The sequence below is a fragment of the Accipiter gentilis genome, chromosome 25 (assembly GCF_929443795.1).
Source record: "Accipiter gentilis chromosome 25, bAccGen1.1, whole genome shotgun sequence".
NCBI classification, from domain to species: Eukaryota; Metazoa; Chordata; class Aves; order Accipitriformes; family Accipitridae; genus Astur; species Astur gentilis.
Window position 1 is genome coordinate 4,747,266 of NC_064904.1, and position 25,109 is coordinate 4,772,374.

A 25,109-nucleotide genomic window follows, 5' to 3' on the forward strand; every position below is an offset into this window, starting at 1 on the left:
ATCCTGACTTCAGTACTAACTGCTCTGCTAAAGACAAAATAAATTTCAATATATTTTTCAAAAACCTACACAACATTCCTGAAACACAGCAAACGAACAAGTAGTCTGTCTCTTAAAAACCTGCCAAACCTGAGTACAACATACACTGGACTTTTCTGGCATGTTATGGTTTTCACCTAACATATCTCTAAAAATTAAATATATTTGAAAATAGTCTAGAGTAGCCTTCGCCAATCCACTTTCTTTCAATTCTTCAATCAAATAGCAAATATCTGAGATGGGGTTTTTTGCTAACTCTAAGTCATAGACCCAAAAGCAGCAAGATTAAAATATAGAAAAAGGTCAGTTGTCCTGCTACTGCAGTAGGCTTGAACGGACCCTCTGATAAGAAGATCTAAATGTAAGGTTGATACTGAATAGAAAGTTTGCAGTATCCTACACAACCTTCAAAATCAGACTTAGAGGTGACCATAAAATACAATAAATGAGCTGCAATAAAAATGTCAAATAACTGAAAGCACCAGATAGTTGGTAAGCGGATCACTCCTCTCCATCCCTTCTCTCCCATGACATGAACGGCCAGTGCCCCACAGTAATCCTCCACTACATGAAACATATTAACCAATGGGCTATTTGTAGATTTGACTTGGATTTGTTATTTCTATTCTTATACTTTATGGCCACAACTATAATCTTTTTAATCTGAAAAACTCACTGTAAGAACATTCTCTCATTTTAGCGGAGAATTTTCTTTAAGATGTGGAAGCATCTCACTGCTCTGCCAGACTCTTTAAGTAATGCAGAAGGGAAGTACAAAAGTATATAATGCATTTCTTAGAGTAACTTTACCATCCAACTAGTATTCATTGTATTTTTCCTGGTATGTTTATTACAACCTGGGAAAGTATGTATATTTTAAGCATGCAATGCTTCGGAGCAGGAAGTTCCTTTGGAGAACTATCCTGAAATGACCACTGAACAGGATGGTTTGTACAATTCATTTGTTTTAATGACACAGGAATAATTACAATTCAATACTGTATTAAAAATGAAACTATATCAACTATAAGAAAAACCCTGAATAAATTATGATTTCTGTAACAGGTTAGAGTCCCTCCAGACTATTCGTTTAATTTTTTCTTAAATACAGATGAAATTTAAGAAATTATGTATTAAAGTACATAAAAGTATCATTTAATTTTAAATAGACATAAATAGCAACATAGCAATAACAACCACATAATATACTGCCCACTTCTTCACAAGAATACTAAGAGATTATAAAAATGTAATTAAAATAGGGATTATTACATTAGGCCCCAAAAAAGAACAAGCAAGTGGTAACATACAGAATGGAGAAACACATGAATTTCAAAAAAATATATATCGTCCTAAATTATCTGGTGAAGACTTTTGCATATATTCAGACAAGTCAGTTCTCCCCTTTGTGCTTGTTCCCATACCTGCCAGGCAGGTATCTCTGGTATCCTCTCTCAAAAGGGCAGGCAGGAATTTCTTCAACTGTTTATAAACTGCTTTGAGATATTCAGAAAAGAGGTGGCTGTTACTACTACAAAATATTATTGCACTTGTTGTAAAGGTCATAGCTATTGGTTTATTTTGTTTTATTCTGCGCTCAAGAATATCATGTCAATTGGTATCACAAGTTGACTTTGATATTCATGGCTTTTAAGTTTAAGACCTTCCAGTCAAAATCACCTACAAGTAAGCACTTCCAATGAACTGGGTCAGTTTTATTTTGGGAAGACACTTATCTCATACATATCTAGACCTGATATCAAGCAAGATGACTCCTGAGGGAAAAGTGAGAAGCAGTGAAATGAATACGAGTCTGTACTAGTTAAGCTTACATGTTTTGCAAAGTAACTCTAACATTACATGATAACTTGCAAAGGTTTTCTTTAAATCTTCAAAAACTTTATAAATTATTCATATGTTGTAAAAGATTCAGAAAGCAAACAGTAGATAGTTTTATCACTTATTCCAAGCGGCATTCTTGTGTCTATGGTCTCAAATCAGTGGTCAAGGTTATGCCAAGTAAACTATTTCATTTTTTACAAATACAAGAGCAGACCAGCCCTACCACCACATATCCACATGCTGACCACAACCCAAAAAAGAGAACTCCTCAGTAAGAATAAGTAACAAACTAAAAATTTTTAAGAAATCCTGGTGCAAAAGATTTGCCTAATCTTAGATGACCAACCGTTTTGATGTTAAGAACAATGACAGTAATTACTTTTCATTTACAAAGCACTTTAAAAAAAAGAGCAAACTTATAAGTTCTGTAGAAAAGGTCATTAACTAACAATCCCATTTCATTATAGAGAGTAAAATAAAAATTACTATAAGGTCAAAAGGGAATTCACGGCACAGTTCAGATCTTTACCAAGTATTCCCACCACCCAGACCATTACTAAGACCATTAAAAAAACCCCTAAAACACAAGGCTGACAAAAGCTTATCACATTTACTGCACTGTGTATCTGAGGATTTTCCATTATGCCAGTCAGTACCTTGTCTGTATAAATTTTAGAAACCACAAATAATAATGGAGCCCATGGTTTATCTACTCTTTTCAGTAGACAAGTAAAAAGACAGAAGAAAAAGAGTGAAAGACTATTTTATACCTACTTTTGCAAAAGAGAAAGAGCTGCATGAATAGATAAAGATTTCTGGATTTGCTTCCTCTTTTCCTTAAACGGACACATAAAATCCAAGTGTGTTTGAGTATACAGCACTTACTCTTCTCTATATGATATGCAAAGCAACACTGCTAAGTGTTCCAAATGCTGTAAACACAAAGAACCCCTTTCATCTCCTTTTAAAAAGACTTCATATTTAGTTTATATATTTAGATCAAACAATTATAGATTATGGCAAACATTTATTAGTAATTTTAAAAGAAGAACTGAAACAATCTGAGTTACTGCTATCAAGGAACTCCCACAGTTTATTTTTCAGTTTAGGACAAACATTGCTAATCTCACGGAAGAGAAGGACTTATTTCTAGAAGTCCTCGATCAAAGATTGTGACTTGCTTGCAGAGAATTATTTTAGAAAGCAAAGCATGAATTTTTTTCCTCTTCAATTCCATACTGATATTTGTAAAGTAATTATTATAAAGGAAAGGAGGAAAAGGGAGATCAGAGAGTAGGGAGATATAAGAAACGACCTCTTACTTTCACAGTTAATGCAGACACACTGTCTTAGTAGAAACTGCCTATTTATTTAGACAATCCAAGGAAACACAAACAATTAATTTCTCAGATTTTTCAAGTACCTTCTATTGCCCATCCCCCCAAACCAAGACACAGGGGAAAAAAGTCCCCAACAACTGTCAGGATGCAGGATCTCCTCTATGGCTAGTTTCATACCCAACTGGCTTTCCAGAAAAGGAATTAGAGAGAAGGTCAATACCCTCTTCTCTCAGCATACTTGAATTTAAGGGAAGCTGCTCTGGCTAGTCACTCTTTTAAACACAAACTACTTACAGAGAATTAAATTTCATTCTAGATTACACACAAAGCAACATAAGCACAACTTTCCAGAGTTGAAGACAGCATTTTATCACATATATTCATACTACAATGTCATTTCATTAGTACGGCTTTTCTAATGCCATAGTTATGGTAGTGTTTCTAAGTGTCTTGAAGTTTCCCAAAGTTAAAAACAGAAAATAAAAAAAAAAAAAAAAAAAACACAACACAGGAACACTCATCTCTTTTCTGAAGTGAACACTTACTTATTAATCCAAGCAGTCAAAACCATAACAATATTTTGGGATTTCTTGTATTATCATCTGAGATAACTGTTGTGAAATGATTGGTCACGCTTTTCCTCTAAAAGTAGTGACATTCAAATCTTTGTATTTTCCTAAGACTACAAAATAGACATTTACAGTATTTTTAAACAGAAGAGATCAGTATTTTCACATATGTGTTTGTTTCTTAAGAACCATGTGCCAACCAAATCTTGCTTTACAGTACAGCCCTTTGACAGACAAGCACCTTCCAGAGGGGCTGAAAAAGTTCAAACTAGAGATAACAGCAGGGAAAAGGACTGATAACTGCTGTATACCCTGGACTGAGTGAATCTGTCTGATGAACCCTCCCCAAAGCAGTAGTGCTGCACACCAGTATAGGGAGTTGTCATCATGGAAGCTGCAAGCTCAGGAGAAAGGAGATGGTTTAACTACAGAATTGATACTCTTTTGCTGTAAATTGTCAGGATTGCTCCTACAAGCACCTCTGAGGAAAAAACACCAAGCTCCACTGTGACACCAGTTCTTCCTGTGGCATGAGAAAAAAAGCCAGAATCACTAATTTTTAATTTTGGCCCAAGATTTTCTCCCTCTCCTCGCTATGCCAAAGCCAAGATTCTGAATAAATTCTAAAGATTTGGGAGAAGCTAAGAACAAGAAAAACACACCACCAAAATGCTCAAGTCCTAAAGAAGTCTATTTTAATAAGAAGCATATTATTTTCATTCAGTGTTTGGATTTCAAATACTGGAGCTAAAAGCAGCACTGAGGAAAGCAGGGCAAACTCCTGGGTTCCCCCGAGTCCCTGCTCCACCAGGGCAGAAGTCATAAAAATAGACTAGGGAAAGACAAGCTTTAACAGACAAAGTTTGAAGTATCCTATGGCATAGGCTTCCTAGCCATGGTCTGCAAACTACTTGCTGAAGGGCTGCAATGTTTGCACAACAATGTAGGAGGAGGGAACTTAAGCTGAGTTCTTGACTCATTGCCTAATGAGGCTAGAGAACCCCAGCGTAACTACTGAAACAGCTTTCATTTAGCATTCTTCCATGAAGAGCTGCTTGGTGTCTGCTGATACAGGCTAGCATTGCACAAGATCCCATTACAATCGTATATGATTAAGGTTAAGTGCAGCATCTTCTGCTAACTGCAAAGTAGCAATTCACATGCACCTGACACTTCCACCGAACCTAATGAGCATTTCCATGTTTCTGTAAATAGAACTAATTAATAGCCAAGCATTTAACTTGGTAAATGCAACATTAAATTTGAATATGGGTCAGCAGCAGTAAAGACAGTCTCACCTTACTCAACATACATCATCTAAATATAAACACAGTTATTTGAACAGGCAATCTGAGACGTAAAACAGCCTGCAGCAATAAGGCTACAATCCTGTAATGTCACACACTAACTTACAGGCGACATCCCTCACATACTTAAGAATTTGTTACTGTAATACAATACAGCCATCTTGACAGATACCTGGAGTAGTCTACTAATCTATACACTATAGTAAATGTAAATACAACTTCTTTACTAAAATCAAGTTTACAAAGTTGCAGACTTTAAGGAATGTCAGACCTGTAAATTGCTATGTTCATCTATAAGCATTTGTAGAACGATTCACTAATTTGTAATGCCAAGTATTCTAAATTCATATTTCAATTGTCTTTTGACTCATGCAACAGCATCAATCATGTTATCTATGATTTCAATAAGCTTTTTTCTTACTTAGACATATACTTGTTATTTCAGAGTTACTGACAAGTTGCGCCTCCCCAAATTAACACCTCAATATCCCACTGTGCATGCATCTCATCTCTGCATACATAAGCAACAAAAATTGGTTAGAAACATAGGAGATACTGTCATGAGCAGCTTTTGAATAACGCCTGTGTGTGCTTTCCAGTATACTACCTCATTCATATACTTCTGAAAACTTGCAGAAACTTAATTGTCCTTTTCCCAGAGGCCATATCCCCAGGAGAATATTAGCTTCAGCCATTATTAAAACAGATTCTAAATATATGCTTCTGTATGGTAACACCATATATAGAATTTTTTCTGCTTGGTCTTGTAAGAGAAGGAGTAGGAAAAGTTGGGAGCTAGCTACACAACCCTAACATGAAAAAGGTCAAAAAAAAAAAAAAAGTCAGACACATACAGTCTTTAATTATTTCTTTATGGATTCATAACTTAACTTACAAAGAATTTAAATAAGACAAGATTTTCCTGTCTCAGAATTCAGCATTGCCAATTAAACTGATCTAGCGAAGAAAGTAAACAAATGGATACTGAAGAGACAAAATTAACTTATTTTAACAAGGGAACCTGCTCTACTTATCAGAAGGTAGTCATTCCTAAGCAGATACTTAAATATCAAGCATTTAATACAGTCAGAAATGTGCAAAACCCTTCTATATTTTACTTTGAGCCAAGACTTGCCAACACTATCTCAAGTCTGTCCTTCCCTCCTCCTCCCCCTGCCCAGTCTCATTTCTTAGCTTTGCTCTTGCTGCATAAAACAGCTCTAATAAGCAGTACCAATGTCCAAGCTACATCTGTGGCAGAAGAAAAAAAAATAATAAAATCTGTTTTTTTCTGTACTCCTTCTTAAAACTTCATATTAAAGGTATGACCTGCTCCAGTGATGTACTATCTTAAGTGTTACTACAAAAGAAAGAAAAGCAACAGCTTCAGGGAGCCAGCTCCAGCAACATTCATACACCTGCTTTCAGGCTAACAGTTTGTCACAACAGAGTCATGCAAACCTGCCCATCTCCTCAATGATGTCTTTTATGCCCATTTTTCTTTCCTTCACCACACCCTCTTGAAATAAACTGGCACCTCCAACCATAGACATTTTGCTACAGAAAATTGTTTTATTGCATGCTTCTCCTCTGCTTTCAAGTCAAATGCAATTACAAGCAGATGGGGGAAAAACTAAGCAACGGCTCCAAATACGCATTCTCATGTTTTTGCAACTGCCAACTAGCCCATTGAAAAGCTCCATCTTTTCATTTCTATGTTTTATATGACATTTAAAAATGCCGCACTCAATTTTTTCAAGTACATCTTTGAATCTAAGAAAATTCTGTATTTAATAACAAAACTATGACCTTTTTAATACTCTATCCCCGCAATACCTTCTATATATGCATATAGAGTCATTACTCAGAAGCATAGCATCAAAATCAGCTCTTTTCTTAAAGAAAACACCAGATCTAATCCAGAACAGTATTCTATGGGCGCATGCACACATACACACACACAAAAAAAAAAAAAAAATAATCAGTGTAAGGTCAAAAAAGTATGCCTGTCCATGCAGTCAACCACATGAAAGAAGATCGTCCTTCACTACATTTCTCTTTTTAACTTGTGAATTTGAGGAAACGGTGAAGCCAGGAAAATATCAGAATTACACTACATTCAGTGTACTGTGTGGTTAGCTCCTCGCAACTTTTGCATGAGGGATATCTAAACAGTGCTGAGTCCTGACCTATGCTAATCCAGTTTCTGAGGCTTTGCCTCATGCATATTCACGTGGCTAGTCTATTCTCTGCTGTTCTAATGGACACAGCAGCAGTTAACTTTTCATCAGACCACTCCTGCACCTTCTTCTAGTCAAGAAAAAGCATAAGACATCACTACTAGCAGTGGCTTTTGTTGCCAAAAGCCAGAAGAAAAACAAAACCAACTTTGTCCTGTTCCTTGAATTTCTTTCCAAAGCATTTTTTTTTGCTCACCATTATAAACAACTGTCCATGAGCTTTTGGGTCTGATAAATACAGCAGTTCCTTTATCATCACACTAACAATTCTGAACATTTTCCCTAGGAGGAGTGACAGACAGGAACCAGCACTGCTCAGGCACTGAGGCCCTGTGATTCCCCCGCACATCACAGGCTGGCAAAGAGCCGCATGTAAAGGAAACAGAAAAGATTTTTAGGTAATTTGATAGAATTTTTCTTAAGAATTTTGTTGAAATTTTACAATGTTGCATTGTCACAAATCAATCCATAAGCTTTCTTTGGAAGATTTGAAGCATTTCACTAACTAGATATTTCCAGGAAAAGAACAACAATCTTTTAATCTTCCTTGCTGTGTTTGAGAGCCTTTGAATCCTTTGCTTGACTCACTATCATTCTATATTATGCCTCTCACTTATATGCTTCTAAATATGCTTTATATTCTTCTGAATATGCTGTCCTCAGCAAGAGCTATAAGCAGCACAGAGACTTAAAAGCATTCTTTTAAAAGATATATATGCATTTAATTCATTTACATAACAAAAAAATTGAGGACCCGCTTTGTGAGCGCCAGGCAGCAGATGGCTTTAGTTCTTAGGTCTAATGACAGAGTTACTCCAAGTTGAAGACTGCAGGGGTGGGAAGACACTAAATTTCATGTTCTGGACTATTGTAATGAAAACCTTTGTAATGAAGACTATTGTAAAGTAATGAACATTTTGCAGCGAGGTTTACAAACAACCTTGATGGATGATGCATTCAGACACACTCATTTTGAAGATTCCAAAGAGGCAGTAAGAATTCTCCTCTTCTGATTTTTGTCTCCTCTTACTTTCTAACAACATAAATACATACAGACATATATTTATATATGTGCACACACAAAAATACACACACCCTCCCTCCACAGCTGAGCAAGTGTTTGGGGATCTCACTTCCCCTACCATGTTCCGATTCCATTTTCTCTCCCCACAATTGTCACTACTGTTGCTCCCCTTCTTTCTAGCCATCAGATAAAACTAAAAGCAAAATTTAGCTTGAACCTGACCTTGGACCCATTTTTGCACTTCCATTGCATCCATACACACATGCTGAATCTTCCTTTGCTGTGAAGAACAGAAAGACATACTTTGTATGTTCCACAGACAAGAGTAAGATGGGACATATGGAAAGCAGATAATTTCTAAGGGCTTGTTGTGAACTGTTAACTCTCTCGGGTTACAGTGTAACGTGCTCATTTAAGTGCCCTGTAAGAGCTGTAGAAGAAGAAATATCTCAACTTAAGCATCCCCCTCAATCTAGCACATCTGAGGTTACAGAATGAAACCTCAGAGTGAGAAGGTAAGCACTTGGAGCTGGTCCCACCTTAAATAAGGAAAAAAAATTTAAAGCATTAAAAATTACCATTAGTTATCTGTCCTATGGCTTTGTCAGAGGCAAATACATCAGTATCAGACCACTACACAATAGTATACAAGACTGCAAGTCCACTGGTACTGGATTTGCCCCAAACTGGATTGAAATGGGGCAACTAGAACAGATATCTTTAACTGCCTCTGTGTTGCCGCACTGAACAGTGGAGCCGGGCTGATGCTTGCAAACAGGCAGCACAGACAGGTCCTCATTGCTTAATAACATGGTGCTATGTTCATGACTGCCAAAGAAATAAAATCTAGATACTCAGAAGAGTTTTATCTTTATATAATCAGGTTATCATTGAACTTGCAAGCAGAAATACAAATGCCAATGAAACACAAAATCCCTGTAAGAATAACTTGTATTTAGTCGGGTAATACCTACAAGCCTCAATCACCCCAGAAGAGCCTCGAAATTCAGACTGCAAAGTTTTATAGTCCACTCTCACAAGGAGAAAGAAGAAATTCCAGGGGTAAGGGGTAAAAGAGTAAGAATTAACTGTACACTATTGGGTAGAAACATATGCTATTTAGCTGTCAATTACTCTAAACTTATCTAGACATTGAATACTAAATTTAAGACTGCTCTGTGACTTCTACCTCATTCTAGAGCACACAGAACACTATATTCTTGCAACCTGCTACCATGGGAAGAAGGGATAATAAATTTTATTAATCCTCCATTCAAACTGGAAACATAGTAGCAAAAAAAAGGTTACTCTGCACATGAACAGAACAACAAAATACCAATAGTTTGCTCAGGTAACCTGGTAGCCAGTCACCCAGTAGAAGTGACCAAACTAATGAAGTCTGATCAAGATTAGATCAGGCTTGACATGACAGATTGCAATATTTAAGTATAAAACTTGAAATCACAAGCAAAACACCCTCCATCACATCTAGGCAGAAGACATGCTGGTTTTCTTCTCTCTCTCTCTTTTTTTAAATAAGCTGAACCTACAAAACATTCCAGGGTAGAAAAGATACATATTTTACTATTTTCTAATAAATTGTTTTTACATTAAGTAAAATTGATCATACTAATCCTTTCTGCAAAATTGATGCCTTTATATTTCAACTGTTATATATCCTTATGAGGTCAAATAAAACAGAGCTGGAAGAGTTGAGCTCTGGGAAAAGATTCAATTAAATTACTGGGAGTCCTTGGAGATATAAGTAAATTTAGGTAAAGTTGATCAAGTCCAAGATTGCATTTTCATGGGAAGAACACGACAAGTTCAACAGACATTCTCACACATTTAAAAAACAAAAAACACAACCGAAAACCACAAAGCTGAGTGGAAGTCTACCCATACCAGACATTGCCAAAAAGCCCACACAGATGCTGTATGAGAGAACTGGGCAGGTTTACATCATACATAAGAACTCCCAATGCACTCCCTTCCCACTTTAATCTAAATATTGCCCAGATTTAGGAAGCATCCTTTTGTCTCTCCTACCAGTTAGTTCTCTTATTTCCTTGACATCTCTACAGAGAATGATTCATGCTTGTCTAACATTTACTAGAGGACTATGTTGGTGGAAAACAGTCACTCTCTTCCAAGACTAACGTTAGAAACAATCCTTGACCAGTTGTCAGCGAATGCTATTGAGGTCTCTCATAAATTTTGTTTGCTGACTTTGACACTTCTCTTACCATAACAAAAAGTACATATGCAACCAAACCCAAGCTTAAACACAGCAGACCAAAGCAAACATTTAAAACACAGTAAATTCTAATAAACCTATGGCATACAAACGGCCACTTTCCTGAACACACTGACCCAGCTTGCAGTCTATTAATCAGTTTTCTAAACTGAAGTGGCACTGCCACCTTAAGACACAAGGCCAGCATTGCAATTTTCACTATACTAGACCAGTTAAAAAAAAAAACAAAACCAACTTCACGTTCTGAATTTTTTATAAAAAGATATTCATGTAAAAAAATTTCAAAAATAAAACTGTGCAAGAAATGCACTGCTTTAAGTATATTATCATGTTGCTACTATTTTTCTCAGTTAAGTAGCAATTTAGCTTATGTTGAACATTTTAACATGCAGTAAAAGGCATCACAGTGAATCAAAGTTCTCCGATTCTGTCCACAGCACTTGCAAAACTGCACTACTTTTGTAACTCTTGACTTTTAGCAATAGTGATAATACTTTTAGTATCTAGCCACAGTTATTTTGACATTTACATTTGGAAGGACTTTTAAATACACACATCAAAAAATTTGATTGGGTGACAGCACAGTTAGAATATTAATTGAGGTAAAAGTCTTGTCAACCTAGCACAAGCTCTGAATAATTTAAAGGAGCCAAGCCATTCTCTTACTTACCTACAAATGTGGTACTCCACTGCTGTGTTGATGATATGCACGCAAAAAAATTCTTTAACTTCAGACAAGATGTGAATTAACTTTTTAAAAACTATTTCCACATTATTATAGTGAAAAGAACAATCTTACCTTTAGTAGAATACGCTTCAGCAATCATCCGTAGCCTATATGGTGGCACAGCAGCTAGCTGCAAGTCATCAACTCCAACTCTGGCATATGTGTTCAGAGCTTCTTTGTAATCACCTTCCACATAGTTTAACTTGGCCATAATCAGGTTAGCTTCTTGTAGGAATTCTGGCTAGAAGGAATAGGAATAAGAAAGGGTTTTTTTTCCCTGAGAAAACACACTTAATTCTTTCTGATAATTATTTGGTCTGTTTTCTGTATATATTCACTGTAGAAACGCTCAGGATCAGAGCAACAAACCAACAAAATTCTGTCTTCATGTAATATTTGGGAAGCTTGCAGTAGGGGGTGAATCCACAAAATCTCACTCCACCAAGCTACTGAAAAGCATTACTGGTCATTTTATATATTCCCATATTTATTTACACATGCACCAGAAATACCTCTCAGTCAGAATCCAGCTTTGCCAGGTCACAAAACTACTTAAAGGCAACCTAGCATTACTACAACCCCTCCAATGATTTTTTTTTCCCAACACTGCAAGCACAGTTGAAAATAACATAGCATCAAAAACTTAATGATACTTGTTCCACAGCCTATATATTTAATTTGCACAATTTATAAGTATCAGGGCAGAAGAAATGTCTTGAAAAAAATTATTCACAGAAGAATAAAGAAAGAAAAGGAAGAGAAATTAATAATCTCATAAATCACAGGAAACAAAATGTTACAGATGACTATAAAACAAGGTCCTTTTGATTTCTCAAAAGATGGACATTGAGTACAGAAAAGATAAGCTGAAGTAGTAGCTATAACAATAGTTAAGTAAAAGAAAGGTCAGAACGGTTAAGAATGTCAAAAGGTTATGACAGAAAATGCTCTCAAGTATTAACCCCACTTTCCACACCTGCACACACAACTTGAGGAACCTTTCCTGAATACTTAAGAGACTATTACAGAAATTTGTGAAGTATTTTGCATTTTTAACACTTCTATTTAATGCACTACAGAGAACAATAGTTATATACTCCAAGAAAAACTTCCACAAAACAGGTTGTAAGTACTTCACTTAAGCATCCCAAGAAGTCAATGACAATTTTCTTAGTCTTCTAATGAAAGAAGATTTAAGAAATTTATCTGAATAAAAATCCATGAAGAAACAAAGAGCCATAAAATAGCATAGTGCTGATGATGTTCTGGGAACAGCAATGATGATAAAACACCACACAAGCACGTTTCCACGTTCCATTTTTCTCCATGATCAGCAGAGTATTCCAGTCAATTTCAGCTTTCCTAATTCTTGCTCAGACTGACTTACATACCTTTAGGTTTCCCCTATCAAGCGCTGCCGTGAGATGCTTTCTGACCTCAGTCAGTTTTGGCCGGGGGCCCCGTGGACTACTAGTCTGTTTAAGAGTATTTTCCTTCAAAAATTGCTCTAATTTGGACTCCCCAAGAAGAAGTTCTGCCATGTCATCTGTAAATAAAACCAAACACATGAAATATTAGAAATAACTTTATTTCACTAACATTTCAGTGGAGGCAGCCATTGCCTAAATTTTAAATACAAACTAACCAAAACACGGTGTCAAGTATTCAGATTTAACACAAGTCATGTGGTAATTTTACTTTTCAATTTATCTTTTACCTGCCTGATTCATTATAGAATCAAGTCTCCTGTGTTTTAAAGCATAATGAATTAGAACATTAACCTGAAGTCAGTATTCTCCCCTTCCTCCTCAAAAAGCAACACTTGATTTAAAAGCCTTATGTAGCTTTCTGAACATGACAAGATACACTTCTGATACTCACTTTACCAAAAAAAAATGGTGTCTTTCACAAAATGCCTATTGTAGTTTCAAATGTGAATATTGATATTGGATTAATTTATGCAACTGGCTTTAAGTTACATGTCCCTTATGATGTCTTTGATCACCATCCGTATCTTGGCTGTAAGAATGTGTATCACTCAGACCTTGTTAAGGCTCCAGGCATCCCAAGTCTTCACTATGAAAGTTTCTCATCATTCTCCCTGTTTCTTAGGAGGCTTACCACCATTTCTCAGACATGAAGGGAGAACGTAATACCAGGCTGCCCAGCAAAACTGCAGCTAGCATGTTTGCTGAAAGTCAAGAAACTGATCGTCCTTTACCTTGTCCTTATGCAGGACCACTAAACTTACTTTACTGAAACGTCTTGAGCAGTTCCTCTAGTGAGGAGCGAGTTGTAAAAATAATCACCTCACTATCTGGGACTTGAAAAGACCAGGTCACATCTTGTAAATAATGTCTGAATAACCCAAATTTGAACTAACAATAAATAAAATAGATTTTAAAAAGGGGCAAGGCAAAAAGCTAACAATCAGAAAAGTGCTCAGCACCCTACAACCTTTAGCACTGTCCACAGAGGTTATGGGAAGGGACAGAAAGACCAGGACATGCAGAACTCAGTGTTACTGTAGAGGAAAAGCTTTCCCTCAGAAAGTGTAAAAGCATCAGCATTATCTCACCTTTTAAGTACAGCAAATTTCAGTCTCGTGTCAGTTGGACTAGTATAGGATCCATGTACAATGCCATTATACAGTAAGCTAGAAGGATCGGTGCTGTCCTATAGTATGTCCTATCAAGTAGAAAGACAAAAACCTAGAATATTTTTTTCCTTAAAACCTCCAGCTAACTGCTGCTTCTTAAACCACAATTTCTTCGAGAGAGAGTTTAAGACACCAGACAAATAGCAAAAGCATCAAGGGAGTGCTTATTTTTCCATTTATGTTTTTTATTTGGGAAAGATGTTTTGGGAAAGATATCCATAGTAATCTGGACATTTATTTATTCTCAACTACCATTCATTCACGTTTTACTGTTTAAACACTACTGCAGAAGGGAAAGATCTCAGCATCCAGATGAAGACAAGCCATGCCACAGATGCAGCCTGGTTACCAGCCTGCTTAATTTTCTGGCTTTCAGACCATAGTTGTCGAATTCATCGGCCTCAAATTTGCAGTAACAGTTCCATTCCTTTGCCCGCCAAAGGTTCTCCTGATACTTCAGCTATACTCCTCTTATCTCTAGACCAGACAACACCAAATAATCTGAAGTGTCACTTTCTACATGCATTTTCTTCTTCGAAGAACACCTTTATGCCTCTTCACGTGCATTTTGTTTTGCCTAAACTGTGCACTTTCTGCTCAGTTTATCCTCCCAACAAGAAAGCACTCCAGATACAGCTTTGATACATGCTAGCTAAAACTGTCTGTTCCTTGAAAGATAAGGAAGGGGAAAACAAAGTATCTCCCGGGTGCACCATTACTTTAGAGACATTTGAAGAAACAAAGACACTTGGCATCTTTCAAATACACATTAAAGGCATACAATTCTCAGTTAAAAAAAATATTACTACCACTCAATAATAGAACTACAGTATAACAACAAAACCTTATTACCCACTGACTGCCAACCAAAAAAAATGTTTTTATTTACATATTCAATGCTCATATGGCAAACGGCACAGTTTGACATGCATCAGTAAGTCCATCATACAATTTGCACATCTCAAAGATGTTGATCAGTTTATGAAGTTTGACTGAAATGTTTTCATCTCAAACATTTGATGTACAGGTAAACACAAAAAATAGTAAGAGGAGTTAAACTTAAGATCTGACAAATATAAAGGCTCCAAGTCTGTACACTACAGTATTTTAGACACAGCTTACAGGATACTGCATTGAAGGTTAGCTAATGTCCTTGCACACTGGAAATTTAACATTTCTGAACAGAACTAGAATGAGAAGGTTCTGTTGTAAAGAATTATTTTGGTAATGCACAAGAAACCCATTGTTAGCTGCAGCAGGAAACAAGTGAGTTAAAAGAGGACTCCAGCACTTTGTCTATCAGGACTGAGCACCCTGCCTGAAGACTGGGTTGAGGTTGGACAAAGGCAAACTACTACACTTTGCCATCTGGAGAAAAGCAAGAGAGTCAACTAGAAAACATCCCCTTTTATTGCACCAAGCTCATTGTCCTGGACCACACCGCTTATCTGTAATTTGCACAATTGCCATTTTTAATTTCATAGGTCCTCAAAACTCCTATCATTTGATGTTTCTTCTAATATATTTTACCTGAAATTTTAAATCCTCTGAGAAAATAAAAGTAGAGAAGGACCCAGATTGTTCCCATACATTCACAATGTTATCGGTATAATACCAGGAATTTTTGAAGCTATTTACACTGATTTTGCTACTCTTTCATTGAAGTCTGTTCAGCAAAAATGAAAAACAAAAGATATTTCAATGTACTAAGTGAAGAAAAAGAAATAAGAAACATACTTCAACATTAGGGCAGGCAACTCAGGATCATACCCAGTTGAGTTTTAAACATTTCCACAGATTACAAAACCCTTCTGGACAACCTTTCCCAAAATTTGACTGTTCTCACTGTGGAAATTTTTCCTTGCTATCCATTCAACATTTCCCTTGTTGCAATTTTTGTCCATTGCTTCTGATACTTTCACTGTACACTTCTGAGAAGAGGCTACCTCCATACTCAAGGAGGGATGGGAGATGGCAGCAGTAGGATCCCCTCTTAGTTATCCCTTTCCAAGATTTAACAAATGCAGCTCGTTCAGTTTGTTCCCTTAGGTCACATACTTTTGCCCCCTTATCAACTCGGTGGCCCTCCACAGGGCTAACTCTACTATACCAATGTCTTTCTCTTGCTGGGGAACCCAAACCTAGATACAATATTCCAGATGTGGTCTCACAAGTGATAAACAGTAGGGAATAATAATTTCTCTCAAACTGCTGACTACATTCTTGCTAATACAGCACAGTGTGCAGTCGGTCTTCATTGCCACGAGGGTTTGCTGCCAACTCACACTCCCTTTGCTGTTCACCAGGACCTTCAGATCCTTTTCTGCAAAGCTGCTTCTTAGCCAGTTGATGCCTAGGCTATACTATTACAGTTATTCTTTCTCAAGTGCAGGACCATGGCAATTGCCCTTGCTGAACTTCATGAGTTTTGCCATTAGTCCATTTCTCCAGCCTGTTCAGATCCCTCTAAACAGCAGTCATATAGTCGTCGTCCCGTCCCCGCCCCCCCCCCCCCCCCCAGTTTGCTATCACCCACAAAACCACTGAGGGTACATTCTCAATGTCTACATCACCAAGAAAAATACTAAATCATACTGACTGCAGTATCAACCCCTGAGAGGGCCCACTTCTAATACGTCACCAATCGTTTTTGTTTTTTTTTTTAACCTGTGATCAAGCCTCTGAGCCCAGCCAGTTTTCCACCTACCTCCTAGTCCTCCTGTCGTTTCAACTGTGCTACAGGATATACTATGGAGAACTGTGTCCAAAGTCTAGACAAAGTTGAAGCCAACAATATCCACTGTCTCCACTTTATCCAAACAGTCAGTCACTTATCATCAAAAGCTATCTGGTTGGTTAGTCCCTGATAAACCCATGTCAACTCATCCCAATCACCTCCTCATCCTTCCAACCAGTTTCCAGGATGATTCCTGATCTTCCCAGGGCCTGAGGTTAGACTGATCAACCTGCAGTCCCTGGATCCTCCTTCTTGACCTTCTTGCAAATGGCCATACATGTCTTTTTCCAGTCACTAGGAATCATCCTTGATCATCAGGACCTTTAAAAAAAAAATGGCAGCGTCCTTGCAATGACATTGGCCAGCTCTTTCAGCACTCTGACACAACCCACCTAGGTATCAGAAACTTGCATATGCCCCCTTTACCCAACACAGTCATCCTCTGTCAGGGCATAATGCTTCACTTCATGAGACTTTTCCATCAAATGGAGTAATTTTCCATCAATATCAACAGATTTTCTGCAAGCACTGATTCATATACTAAAAAGCACAAATGGTACAGACAACTGTCGCTTGCTGCAATAAAGCAAATTTTCCAAGAGAAGTAATATGCTAAAATGAGATTTTTTTTTATTTTTAAAGATACTCAGCATCTATTTTGTTACAGTTTATTTTCTGCATGTTCTTTCTTTTCCTTCAAACAGAAATCTTAGCATAACTGATAAAAATCAACAGCTTGCGTAGCTTCAGTTTCAAGCTGCAAACTAACAAGACATTAAACTGACCAAATCTAAACCTGGTATTTCAGACTAAATCCCCTTTGTTACAGCCTTATTCCAAATTCCATATTTCATTAGCATGGCCACAGTATTATTACAAACAAATATTAAAGTCTGATATTATGACCAACATTACCGTGTTCAAAGACAGCTTTAGCATAACACTCTGTAGGACTGCACCTTCTGCAACTGTTCCATCTCTCTGGAAATAAAAGAGTGTAAACTGCATGCACACAAGACAGCTGGTTTTGTAGACCAGTCCAAGACAGGTTAGTCTTTCATGTAAGGAGTTTAATATGTGCTGTGTGAAAGGGTCTCGGAGATCAGAGGCCTGTTCCAAACTTAGAAAACCGTTTCAGAACATGTTCACAGGATGCAATTATTTGCCTTGCAACGTGTAGGTCACTGAGGGGTGCTTTCAGTACAGGCATTTTACTAATAATATTCAGAATACTCCAGAGAGTGTTCCAAGTACATAATTTTTGTTTATGAGCTTCTTTAAAAAGGTGATTAGAAAAAAACAGCAGGCCTTGAAAATAATACTTGAGGTCGTCATAGTAATGTGCTACTTGGGAGAAGAACAATGAAGATTAATTTTGCTAATTGTATTTTTAAAGCTACATGATTCTTAAAAAAAGGTAAAAATATGTCAAACTGTTTACTCTAAGTTTTAAGGCATGTGCAAGTAGATACATCCTCCCTGATTTGTACTCATCAAAATCCAAGTGTTTCGTTCAACAAGCAACATTCCTCTTTCATTCAGTTTAATGCTTCACTGAGCAAACTTCATTTCCAAAGAAGGTTGAGGAAACACAAACATCAAACAGAGCAAGGAACCCAAATGACTCTGTAAAACCAGTGCTTTGGTTCAGGAGCTGAAATAACATCAAGGCTGTTTGAAATGAAAAGAGGGAGGTCTATCATTGACATTCTTCAACACTTCAAATAGCAGAACTTCAAACATGCCAAAGAAGAAAGTATCACACATGCCTTCCCTCTCTTATGCATTCCTTTAAGTAGGTCTCAAAAATTCTTCTAGCCCACACTCCTGTAACAAGCATTTCTTTAATTAAGTTAAATACAGTAGATCTATCTTTATGGAGACACAGGTAAAAAACACAGCTGGATTGTGCACCAGCTGCCAGAGATGTTTTCTTTATTCAAACTGCAAAATTGTAATGGAAGCATGTGAAACAAGCTTGGATGGTTACAATAGATCAGCTGATATCTTGAAGAACAGGTTAGACACTAAGGAAAAAGAAAATAAACCTTGTGCTGTTACATGTGAAAATACATTCCCTGAGGCATGAGGATTCTTAAAATGAAGTGCTGAAACCACCCCTATTAATAAAGGGGAAAATAATAATTTCGCCTGTATCCAAAGAACAGCACTGGCACACGCAAGAGCAAAGTGTAGCCATACTCCCCTCCATAGTCCAGTTGCGCAACAGCTGCACCACTGAAAGAGGAAGACCAGCTTTAGAAGCTCCAATTCTCACCCATTTGTGAAGCCACAGCAGAACAAGACAGGCATAGACACAGATCTAGCACTCTGCAGAAAGTTTTTAAGATTATTCATCTTTTGTACACAGCAGAATTTCTCACACTGGAGAAAGAAAGAGGAGAGAAACAAGAAGCCGCCTCTGGAAATTTTAATGTAGCCTCTCTCTCTTCCCTCTCTCATCCTCCGCCCTCCACCCTAAGATAAGATTCTTCTCTCTGACAATGACTTGAAAAAATACATTATAGTCTCTAAAGACAGGACACAAGCAAGAACAAAGGCTTAAATTCATGCTGGTGCATAGTCTGAAACTATCCAGACACCTTAAGATGAGAAACAAAGTAGTCTATAGCACCCAGATATTTTGTTCCCACCATTGACGCAAGTTAGAGAAGCTAATGATCCATACACTAGCTAGGGACAGTCACAGTGCAGCAACATGTATTACACACACTTTCCTTCAGAGGAAAGGTGGGAGAGGAGAAAACAGCCGCAACTCACCAGCAGATCTGATTAAACTTCAAAACAAAAGCTGTTCTTCTAGGTCACCCATATACAGCACAACTCACCCTTGCCCTGCACCATTGCTATATATCATGAGACACAGCACCATAAGAGAAACAGTTACTTGTCTGACTGGCTTTCATCACAGAAGTGCTGCACTCACTCAGCTGGCTAACACTGGAGGACGACTGGTCACAGAATGCAAACAATGAAAGTTACTGCAAAGCAGGATTTTCTTATTTACCAAGTCGCTCATCTGCTAAGTCAATCAGGGCCAGACGCTTACAACAAATTTTTAAATCAAATTATGGCTGAGAGTGTGCTTTATTAACAAAGCCATGGCTCGAGGCATGTCAACCATTCTGTGCCAGTAAGATTGAGCCTCAGTGGTGCTTATGACAAAATTCCAATTATATGGTCATTTCTGAAAGAAACCATTTATGAAACCATAGCTCGAGCAGAGTTTTTAATCAGTTTTAGCTACCCCTTAAGATATCCTGAAATAACGTCAGTAACGTTTGAGAAGAAATTGCTTTTCTTTTTCTGCCAGCACAGTATGAGTGATCTAGATTATATTCTTCTAGAAACACTTTATAAAAGACAGAATTAAACTGTGTAAAGTTTTTAGATACCTTGAAGTCTAGCATTCTTTCAGCCAGTCTAAAAAGATGTTTCAAAAGAAAAAAAACAAACTTAGTAAACAGTTTCAATACCATGAAGACCAGTTTCCCACTTTTAGAAAATTGAAATAGTTATGGATCAATATAAAATTCTTGATCAAAGGAAAGCCTCCCTCTTACTCATCCTTTCCTCTGCTGAAGAGTTCATCGACAACGATTACTTAGTAGAGTTAAGGGACATTTGATGACTTATATCACAACTGCATTGCAGAACCATTTCCTAAATGGAGGAGGAAGAGGACAGCCTAGCTTGCCCATCTGTTTCTGCAACATCACAGTATCACTGAAATAATCCACCTGTCTGATAGGATGTCCTCCACCTATAACCAAAGACAAGTCTGAGCACCTTGGAACTGCAAGACAAACTGAAGGATGCTTTATGCGAGATGTCCATTTCTGTTAACACTGAAAGCAAAAGCAGAAAACCCAGCACTTCTACACATGCAAGCTGTTTTCTTTCAGCTTAGAGAAAGCTTAGACACACACAAAATGTCTCGAGAAGAACCTTGTGCAGACATGGGTATCCCTTTTTGCCATATGAATCAACCCTAACTATCTTCAAAATGAGAATAAAGGCTGGCATAAATATGGGGTAGGGGAAAAACCGCACATGATGACATGTCTTCTTAAGATTGTGTCTAAAAATATCCTGACAGCTGCTTTGCTAATTGATTTTTAACATCTGCTTTTTGAAGCAAAATTGTTACCATGCTATCAGGATCCAAAGCAGTTACAGAAAAACAGAGAATTAAAACAGAGTATTAATCTTCATTTATCCTTGTGCTGTGTCAAGAATGATGATGAATACTTATTACTATTAGCTTAAAACCATGGTCCATCTTGAATCATCCACTGAATCACATGCTAAAATACAAAATAATCAGTTTTGTGATGAATGCTACCACAACCTCCAAGCATTTGTTGAAGAACCCAGGGGTCGTTGGCAGGCTAGGCGAGAGGAATACCTAGCTCTAAATTCCTTTTAGAAAGTAAATTACTGCACACAGCTAAAAACCAAACAAACAAACCAAGGAACCAACAAAAAAAAAAAAAAAAAAAACAAAAACGAAAAGCCCTAACTGTATATAGATTAGGAGCTCTTTCTTGCCTGCAGAATCCTTCTTCTTCAAGAGGTGCCTTAAAAAGGTCTTTCAATTCCAGAGTACATCAAGATAAATCCACAGTGAATGATTAAGTGTTCTCAACATGAACCTGCTACCTGTTTTAATGTGGGGTACCAAATAGCTGCTTTGTTAAAGTATTACTTTTCCTGTGGTGGTTCAACAGTCTTGGATAAAAACCAAAACAAACACTGAAGGTTATCTAGGCCACAACTACTATCTATGCAGTTTCTTAAGCATTCCTAATATTAATGCAGAAAATGTAATATATTTTGAAAGGCCCTGATAATTATTTATTTTGGTTGTATTTTTAACATGACAAGGAAATACTTGAAAGGTACAATACAAACACGCCTCTCAGATAACATAGTTGCTATCACCTCTGTGGCAACAACTAACAACCCTGCTCCTGGTATGCAGGAGCATCCTGCACAAGATGTTCCTCTGCAATGAAACATCCATGTCATACTTCTGTGCTACACTGGCAAGAATACCCATGATCCTGTGCCAACAATGATAGTTACACATTATGGAGCCTCGACAGCTTAACATCTAAAGCAAGAAAGAGTATGGGGAAAACCAGTCTTTTCTTCCTTAAATGCCAAATGGTATAGATCAAAAGAAGTATTTGCAGTATTTGGTTTCACACTCTTCTGAATTACAAGCTGCAAGAAAACTGTGCAGAATTAAGATAAAATCTCCTACCACAAAGATTTAAGCAAAGAGGCTCAATCTCAGTCTCAAGCCCCAAGGATCTGATTTGAATAGGAAGTATTTAGGAATAGGAAATATAGACCACACTAGCTACAGAATCTGAGGTGACTGGCCAAACAAACTTTAACCTTGCCTTGTAAGCAAGCAGATAGAAAATCTAGAAGCATGTTGTATCTCTTCACCCACTCTCCACCAAAATCTTCAGTATTTCAGGTAACATACTTCAGATTCTTAAAAAGCACAATTGTCTGAATGCATTGAAGTCAAAAGATGACAGTTATCATTAGTTCCAAATGCAGATACTGCATGAGGTGAGATCAATTCGATGAAGTATGGAGTTGTAAGAACATAAGATCCTGCTGCTTCACCTGTCCTATACTGGATTCCAGAGAGAAAGAAATAAACAAACTCAAGTCTTAATTCAGGACTAAAAATTAAAAAAAAAAAAAATTTAAAAAGCAGGGGATGAAAAGGTCAAGGTATAAAGAGGACAAGTATGAGATTTCCATGGTATCCCGATGGGACCATAAATTGATGTGCAGCATTCCGGCAAGTTAAGACTTGCCTTGTAATCTCTTTTCTGGTGCTTCAAATCTTCCCAGAGGGAAACTAGCTTGAGAGTGAGAAAGGAAACTCCTCCTACTCAATCCCTAAAACTCTTTTGCTCTCTAAAGGTAAAACTGAAGGCTCAGAGTACCTGAAGGGCTGCATGTTGCATTACTTTGAGAGGATTCTTCCTCAGACTTCCTAAAACATGTTAGATTATCATTATGCCTAAATCTAAAAAAAAAAAAAAAAATGAAGAATTTTTGTCCAGGAGTGGGATGCAGCAAGAAGGATCCCAAAGGAGTCAACTGCTCAATATAGTACCCAGACAAAAATTTCAGGGTAAAGTTTCTGTAAAAACAGCTGAAGAGGAGAAAAATCTTATAGCATTCCACAGAATATTTATTAAGGAGGCCATTTTGAAATGAACTTTCTTCCAGGGGAAGATCTGGAAATCCTGGATCCAGAGCTGATTTCATATTCACCTGGCAGAAACAGCATGAAACACGAGTTTTCCAACTGGGGACAAGTTTGACCATAAACTTAAAGACATTTGCTTTGTTCATGATGCATGTAACAGTCATTAAAAGCGTTGGCTGTACCTGAAGAAGAATATTGGCCGAAGTCTCCAAGTACTCATTCAAGCAACTCTGACCAGAAGTTACTTAAATTAAAATGAATGCTAAAACTAATCTTAGATTTATAGAAGGTTTACATTAAAAGAAAGAAGAACATTACATGGATATACAGATGTCACTTATGATTCCATCACTGACTACCAAGTAGCAAGAATTCACAGCATCACAGGATGGCTGAGGTTGGAAGGGACCTCTGGACATCATCTAGTCCAACACCCCAGCTGCAAGCAACGTCAACTACAGCAGGTTGCCCAGGATCTTGTCCAGTCAGGTCTCTGGGGACAGTAGAAGAGCAGCTAGAGGACACGTGCAGACCAACAGGTACTACTGGGAGAAAGGCTGCAGACTGATGCAGACAATACACATGTAAAACCAGAAGCAGAAAATACAGAGTCAATTGCTCAAAGAAACTTAATTCTAGTTATTAACACCTTTAATTATACACGGTCATTCACTCCTCTGCCTCTTAAGTACACAGAAGGCATGGCACCCTTTTGCTATGCAGTATCTAGGCAATTTTCCTGTTTGACAGCCAAAGCTCACTTTGAAGAAAAATATTATAGGCTTCCCAGACTATTTATGCATATGCAAATTTACTTCCAAAGTACCACTACTACAGAAATTTATTTTAGGAGGGCACAACAGAAGAACAACAGAAAACTCAGCAATTGTTTCAAATTATAATATTTTTATGGCTTTTTTTTTTTTTAATATTCAAGCTCCCAAATTTTGTGAAATGTTAAGACCATCAGAACAGTAAATAATCAGGCCAGGACAGCCACAGTGTATCATCTAGATTATTGATACACTTATGTTTGAATTAAACTTCATCCATTCAGTCAAATGCAATGTAAAACCAAGAAATAAGAATGAGGGTCATACCCAAGACTGGGAAGCATAAAGTGTGGGAAACAGGATTACCATCATCTTTGGGTGTTTAACTGGGAACAGTTCTAGTAACCACACTGAGGGAGAATGGTCAAAATTTAGCTGCTTTCCATTTATGTTTTGTTTAGGTTACAAAGAAGATCAAAGAGTGACTTGGAAGACAGGAAAAGCGCATGCTGTGATAGCCAGAAATTCTTTTCAATCTTACTTCTTGCCATGATTTGCTTCTCAAAGGACAAACCAGTTTTCCTGTCACTACTAACAATGAAAAAAAAGACTAGAGACTACTTAGATGGAAGGCAAAACCAAACCATGTCATGGGGACAGCGGCTCTTGTCCATGCTCTACAAAACAGCTACATTGGAGCACAGTGCAGATTTGAGAGATGACGACAATGGAATCCAACTTTTGTTCTCCCAAGAAGGTAAAGAAGATGGTTGACAAAAAAGAAGAAATAAGAGACTGAAGAGATCCTGACTCTGCCCAACTTCTTATACATCACGAACACTTCATTACTCCTAAACCTCACCATCTAGAGATTTTGGTTCACACCTTCATTCCCTTCTCTCTGTATTAATCACTGATTAATTGTCAGGACAGAAGAGGGACATTTTTCATCTATGGGAGGACCCAAAGCTCAGATGAAAGTACACAGGTGAGCCTCTGTTCCCCAGAAGAGGAGATCTTACAGTTCTCTACCATTTTCCAAAGCTAGCCAGTCACAAAACCCAGCCTCTTCTCATCCTCTTCCTGCCCCCCGCCCCACTAGCTCCACCTAGGAAACCTCAAGTAAATTCTTGAAAGGCAGTAGCCTACACCTGTCACCACAGGTTATAAGACAGAAGACATCTTTTAGCAACTTTTTTTAATTCTATCAGCAGTTCTAAAAGCAGTAGGTCCCCTACTTCTGCCTCTCCTTAAACCTGCTCTAAAGCAATCCCATTAGAGCCTTGATTAATGCACATCTTTTTCTCCCCATTAAGGTAGAGACTGTAAT

The 25,109-nt window shown here is 37.4% G+C and overlaps 1 protein-coding gene across 8 annotated transcripts in view; it reads right to left on the reverse strand.

Annotated features, from left to right (window-relative positions):
• The window catches only part of TTC7B (tetratricopeptide repeat domain 7B), a 141,264-nt gene that overhangs the window by 107,061 nt on the left and 9,094 nt on the right, over positions 1–25,109 (reverse strand). For all 8 annotated transcript variants that reach the window (XR_007509620.1, XR_007509619.1, XR_007509618.1 and 5 more), the window contains exons 2-3: positions 12,737–12,891; positions 11,418–11,586 (exon numbers count right to left, since the gene is read on the reverse strand). Coding sequence is in view for 5 of the 8 variants with exons in the window: in XM_049828873.1 (XP_049684830.1) it covers positions 11,418–11,586; positions 12,737–12,891 (324 nt within the window). In the remaining 3 variants the exon portion in view is untranslated. The remainder of the gene's footprint in view (positions 1–11,417; positions 11,587–12,736; positions 12,892–25,109) is intronic.